The sequence below is a fragment of the Chenopodium album genome, chromosome 4, assembly GCF_948465745.1.
Source record: "Chenopodium album chromosome 4, dcCheAlbu1.1, whole genome shotgun sequence".
NCBI lineage: Eukaryota > Viridiplantae > Streptophyta > Magnoliopsida > Caryophyllales > Amaranthaceae > Chenopodium > Chenopodium album.
In genome coordinates, this window is record NC_137837.1 from 56,755,629 (window position 1) to 56,762,083 (window position 6,455).

At 38.9% G+C, this 6,455-nt stretch overlaps 2 protein-coding genes across 2 annotated transcripts; both read right to left on the bottom strand.

Annotated features, from left to right (window-relative positions):
- Positions 1-2,913: 2,913 nt before the first annotated feature.
- On the bottom strand, positions 2,914-3,402 carry LOC145627949 (uncharacterized). The gene has a single exon (XM_081680289.1). The coding sequence runs from the start codon at positions 3,400-3,402 to the stop codon at positions 2,914-2,916; it is 489 nt and encodes a 162-aa protein (XP_081536415.1).
- Positions 3,403-3,549: 147 nt separating this feature from the next.
- Positions 3,550-4,572, bottom strand: LOC145627950 (uncharacterized). The gene is made up of 2 exons (XM_081680290.1): positions 4,015-4,572; positions 3,550-3,915 (listed from the first exon to the last, which is right to left on the bottom strand). The coding sequence occupies exons 1-2, from the start codon at positions 4,570-4,572 to the stop codon at positions 3,550-3,552; spliced, it is 924 nt and encodes a 307-aa protein (XP_081536416.1).
- Between the last annotated feature and the right edge of the window lie 1,883 nt (positions 4,573-6,455).

Here is a 6,455-nt window from a genome sequence, read left to right on the forward strand (position 1 = left end):
CCACACGTCTCTGAACAATAGAACTTTGATAATATGTCCACGCGTCTCTGAATAATAGAGCTTCTTTTTACTTGAATGTTTGTTGCGATAATATTCCGAAGACCAACGCTTTTCGATCTTTAAAGCTTGCTTGAACTTTGCTTCCGCTATGCAAGTAAGTCGGCGGTTTGCTTCTTGTGAACTATTAAGTTGGTGCCTCTGCTGTTTATGAACCAGTATGTCTGTGTCTCTGCTGTTTATGAACCAGTACATCGGTGTCTTGCGATGAGCCAATGCTTTAGGCGCTTTAAGCTAAGTGAGACGATCTTTCGTCAGGTCGATTACTTATTGCGATTGTAATCAAGCCGACTACTTAATCATGTTAAATTGCTTATAGGGGCTAACTGGCGTACCAAGGAACTCAAAATTGCTGAAAGAGGTTGAAATAACTGCTCTTAGTGGCTAAGCGTTCTGTCGCCGCTGCAATGCCTCTGGCGTCGCGATTTGGCTCTGTCGCCAGACGCTGGAATCTAGCGCCAGGCGCTGAAGTCTGTTGCCAGACGCTAGATTTTTTCGTCTGGCGCTGAAGTAGGGAATTCCCTATTCTGCTGCACCTGTATTTATCTTTGACTATAGGACTTCGCCAATTCCTTTAATTATTTTAGGGTTGACCTAAGGTTTAATGTCGCTTGACTTGACAAGACTCAAGGTATAAGCTCGACTCGCTGTGATTGACTCGAGGTTGACTCGACTCGAAGTGAAATGACACGTGTGACTCATGACTTGTGCGACTCGAAAATGCAAAAAAAAAATCCGTCATTTTGTGGAGGGTATCGACTTTCTCTCAAAAAAGAAAGACGCAAAAAAAGAGTTGAAGTTTTTAATGGTGCATGTTGAATGAGCTTAGTCAAATTTTGTTTGATACTATCTCTCAAGGTGAAAAGATTAATCCATCCTAGGCTATCTCAATGGTTGACTGAATGACGAAATTATTTGGGTAACTTAGGCACGGAGGCTAAGCACATCATACACAATTATGATTGATGTGTGATGCTGATATGACAAGGCATGCTTCAACGTTTAAGATTTCACGACAAAGGGTTCCTAATGGAAGGTATATTTTGTCATGTATCTGTGATGTGTGTGAAAGTGATTCTAAAGTTAGGCCGCAAGGGCTAAGTGTGTGGAAAGATATTATTTTTTAAAAGAGTCAAATGGTGGTGACTCTTAGGCTAGGTAAGTAAATAATGTAGGAATCAAGCCCCCAAGTCTAGCTCTAAGTAGATAGGGATGAGCATTGGAGATCCTTTGATATGATCATGGTGTAAGTGTGTGAATGTGAATATGAATGCATTTTTATTACGGCCGCACCTCGATGTGAGGTTGCCTATGTATCCGTTAGGAATCAGGCCGAACATAGCTCTAGTCGAACCTCGCACAAGTGTATGTATACCTCAAAAAGGTCTTCTGAAGGGTTGTAACGTGGTTAGGCTAAAGGTTTGAAGAAGAAGGGGGATAAAGGCTCAAGCCCCTAGATAAGCCCCCAAGGTGTGCAACTTTGCTTTTGAATCTTTGTTTTTTCATGCTTGAGGTTTCTCACTCTTTTTTATTTTTTTTCTTTTTGCTTTAGCATTCATTTTATTTTTATAAGTGTGGGCAATCTCGATCATGCGGTCTATCACTCACTTGATATTCATGTTTCTCAGGCACGGTATCGAGCACTCGATAAGAGACGCAATATGAGACGTGTTCATATCGAAGACATTTTCATATCAAAGACATTGGAACACTTGCCCTTTTGTACACTTTTATTATTATTTTTTTGCTTAATTATTTATTTTGATCTTTTGAAATCACTTAAGCTCTTTTTTTTTTTTAATTTTATTTTATAAATTGCATAAGTTGCACACCATCCCATCCCAAAGTTAGGTAGATGTAGGTTGAAAAATGAAAGGTCTATTGTTAGACGAGGCTCAAAATGGTTTATTAAGAAGAGATTGTATATTAGAAGGGTGAAAGGAAATATGATGTGGCTACAAGGGGTGCCTCAAATCATTGGTATACCTTGTGCTTAGCTTGGCAATGGTTTTTTTTTTATTTTTTTTTTATTTTTTTTATGCACTGCAATGTGATGATCGTATGCAAGGAAATAAATGCTCATTTTATTAAAAAATGAAAAAAAAGAAAGAATCTACAAAATTAATCTAAGGGAAAAGAAAGGTGCCTATGCTAGACTTATTAGGGAGAGGAAAAAATGAATAAGAAATAGAAAAAAAGATCATGAAATCTTGTCGTTGAAACTTGCGTCTTGTCCCTTGGCTTATCATCACTTGGTGTTCTTGCCAACTGGAGGTATTGGAAGCCCGTTATTGTCGATCAAATATTGGATTGCGTCCATTAGCTTCCAACAGCTCTCAGTAGTATGACCCCTACCTTGATGGTACCTGCAGCGTACATTTGGGTTTCAACTAGGCAATCTCTTCTCAAGTGGTGGATCTTGAATGGGTCCAATAGGAGTAATGAGTCCCTTTGCATGGAGTCGATCAAAAGCATCATCGTAGCTGATTCCAATAGGGGTAAAATCCTTTCTTAGTTGCTTTCTAAATCCTCGATTATCCATGGCTAAGATTTCATTAAGGTCAAAAGTGCCAATATTGCTACTGGAGTAGGTTTTTTTGGAAGAAGAAGGATAGTCGTTCAACTAGTGAGTGATCACATTTGGAGAGATTCCCTTCATATCTTCATGAGTCAAAGCGAACGCGTCTTTTCTGTTTCTAAGAATTCTGAAATTCGCAGTCGAAGTTCTATACTCAATTTTGATCCTATCCTTACTTTCAGATCTGGATTGTTAGGGTTCAGCTGGACCTCTATTGCTTCTTACTCTTCTACTATACTGAGTTTCTCTTGGCCTAGCTGACCCTTTGATTTCTATGCTTAATTCTTCTCTACGGATGTTGCTTTTAGGGCGATCTTGTAACATACTTTGGCTTCTTTAGGATTCCCTTTAATTTCTTGAATGCCCCACCTAATAGGGAACTTAATGACTAGATGATAAGTAGATGGGATAGCCTTCATTTCGTGTATCCATGGTCTTCCCAGAATCATATTATACAATGATAAGGTATCGATCACTAGGAACTTGACTTGCAGGTTATTCCCTTTTGCGTAAGTTGCTAATGTAATTTCTCCGCTTGTTTTCTTGGTCTCTCCGCTGAAACCTACTAGCATTGTTGAATTTTTGACGATGCTCTTCTCATCAATGTTCATATGTTTCAAGGTATCAAGCATAATGATGTTCGCGGAGGTTTCGTTGTCAACGAGGATTCTCTTGATCATGCAATTTCCTATTGGGAGTGAAATCACTAGGCCATCATGATGGCCTTTTACTGCATCACTTTCTCCGAACATGATTGGGATGTTCATGTTTGACCTTGCCTTTCTATCGAGCTGATCCATATGGCTTTCTTTTGCATGTCGCTTCACTGCTGATTATGTTAAGCCGCACACCTCTGACCCTCCTGATATGAAGTAGATGGTCTTGAGAATTGGAGGAGGAGGTGGGGGGCCACCTTACTTGGATTCATTCTCTCTTCCTGGAGCTTTAGTGCTATATGACAAGAGTTCTTTGAGGTAGCTCTTCTTCAATAGGTAAGAAACTTCCTTCTTGAGCGCGACATATTCATCAGTTGTATGGCCAATATCTGAATGGAAATTGTACCATCTTGATGGATCTTTCATTTCTCCTTGCCTGTCACTCTTTCTGGGCCACTGCATGGTATCTCCCATTTTATTCAAGGTTCTGATTACACCTGTACGGTTAACATTGAAACAATATTCATGCAATTTAGGTGGGAGTTCAGGATCTTCCCTCCAATCTGAGAATTCTCCCTCAACAACATTGATTGACCCTTCATCAAAATGGTAACGCCGGTATGGCTAGAATCGATGATCCCTTATGGGGAAGTTATTGCTCCTTTTTGGTTGGCGATTTGGCTCTAGAGTCTTTCTTGCATACACATCTTCTTCAAATCTGACTTGTGCCATAGCTTTGGCTTTTATGTCTTCAAAGGTTGTGCAGAGATACTTTGTTAATTCCTTATAGAGTTCACTATGATCTAGCGACCCCCTGCTGAATGCTTCGATTGTTGTAGGAGCATCGCACTTGTGTATCCCAATCTTCTCCCTGTTGAACCTGTTAAAATAATTCCTCAAGGATTCTTCATGTCTTTGCACGACACGGTACAGATCTGAGGATTGCTTCTCATTTTTCCCGCTACTAGCGAATTGAATCTTGAAGAGATTCACCATCCTTGCAAAAGATTGAATTGTCCCATTATCTAAATTAATGAACCAAGTTAGGGCTAGACCCGATAACGTGGCTCGAAAGCCTTTGCACATGATGACTTCTCTAATATCTCTAGGGATTGAGCTAGTCATCATCTTCTGCTTGTAGAGGGATACGTGCTCATCAGGGTCTGTTGTTCCATCGTACATGGCCATCTTGGGCGTGTTGTACCACTTTGGCTCTTCCATCATTGCAATCTTTTCTGAGAAAGGAGACTCTATGTAGCCATCTGCTGCTTCTTCTTCCATGGGATTTGGCACTCCGGGGATCTTGGAAATCTTGGGCTCAAATGATTTGAGGTACTCCTTGACCACCTTTTATATCTTTCATTCCTCAGTTCCTTCTTGTTTGTTCTTCTTAAAATTTCCTGGATCCATAAAATCTAAGTCCAGGGGTTGCTCCCTGCTGTTAAAGCCTTTTTCCCCATTAGGGGTTTGGATGGTTCCGGACATATTAAGCTACATGGCTATACTTTCAGTGCTTTTTCTAGTGATAACAGCTTTGGATGCAATTATTGTATTTGGTTGCGGAGGGCTACATTTTGTTTGGTTAAGCTAGTGAGCTTGGCTTTGGTTTGAACCTTTTGGGCTAACAATGTTTTGATTTGGCTTTTTTGCTGGTGTAAGGTTTGACGGATCGGAATGCATTCTTTCCCTCATTGATTTCGACTACGGTGAAAGGTATTGGTTGTCCAGTCATGGTGATTGTCTTGGTTTTTGGCGGATTGGTAGGTTAATTGATTATCAGCCCCACGGTGGGCGCCAAATTGTTTAAGCAAATCTTTGTAAAGGCATCTAGGAATTTGCTTAGGTATTTAGGGGTATTAACAATCAAACCACAAGAATGGAATACAATAACAAAGAGCAATAATAAAGCAATAAGTAAACAATTAAACGGAAATAAAATAAGTTTAGAGATACAATAGTGAGTAAGGACATGCCTCCTTGTTCAGCAAAGACACGATTCCGAGAATACAAAATAATTAGTTTATATTAATGTATATGTGAGCGTACATGCGTATTATGATGTTTAATTATGCTATTTATACTTAGGACCCATTAGGGTAACAAAGATACTGAGTATATTCAAAGCATGAGACATCTTCTTAATTTATTCTATTTCCCTATTAAGCAGGTGTATTCTTCGCAAGTATCTTCATGATTGATATTCTGATCTTGCTTGCCTTGCTTGTTCCAATCAAGCAATTTTGCCTGCTTTAGTGTATCTTCTGATCATGGAATGGTGCCCTAAATGTATTGGGTCACTTAGTGATACGGGCCCAACAACATGGCGAGTAAGTTTTTCTATCTATTAATCTATCACTGCTCTAGATAATACAGGAGAATCTAAACAGTATACATTACTTCATAATTTTAAAGTATACACTTTTGTTATCAAGGATAGTATTTGCTCAATTTGATATGATTTTTCTCGTCTTTAAGATCCTATGGTTAATGAATACTTCGTAATCTTACATGGTTTGATCTATCAACTGAAGGGCTGAAGGCTTCTTAGCATATGATGTATGTGCAGGGATTAATATTTTATTAAACTATTAAAATGTCATTTATTACACTATTATTATTATTATTATTATTATTATTATTATTATTATTATTATTATTATTATTATTATTATTATTATTATTATTATTATTATTATAAACAAAATTCATACAAACTACAATAAATTAGTAGGAATCTGATATACAATCTGGGCCACCATAGTGAAGATATGAGCTGCTCCACGAGCCCCTATATCTTGCGTCGTCGAGAACCTCTGAATCCGCTTCAGCAACACAATAATTTTTAAAACAAATTAATCAACATTAAATAAAAAAACCACCACCATCCCCCAACGCGCACTGCCCCAACCCCTCCCCTCCGGCCGACTCAACCCCCTCCTATTGAGGTCAGCCCTCTCCCTTCCCCTTAAAAACCTAAAACCTTATGGTTAATCTATCACCACCAAGATTGTAAGTGTCATCGAGATTGCATCCTAACGCTCTGATTTTTATCCCAATGAAACCGTATGAGACATGTTTAGGGTAAAAAAAAATACCCCAGCTACGTGGTCTAATCCTATACCGACACATGGCCAAATCAAAAGGTGACACGTGTCCTAATAGGA

Bases quoted from the DNA above. Each gene is read 5' to 3' on its own strand.
- LOC145627949 (XM_081680289.1), bottom strand. From the start codon at position 3,402: ATGAACATCCCAATCATGTTCGGAGAAAGTGATGCAGTAAAAGGCCAT.
- LOC145627950 (XM_081680290.1), bottom strand. From the start codon at position 4,572: ATGGAAGAAGAAGCAGCAGATGGCTACATAGAGTCTCCTTTCTCAGAA. The intron at 3,916-4,014 runs GTCAGATTTGAA...CATCGATTCTAG, and splicing joins AAGCCAAAGCTATGGCACAA to CCATACCGGCGTTACCATTT.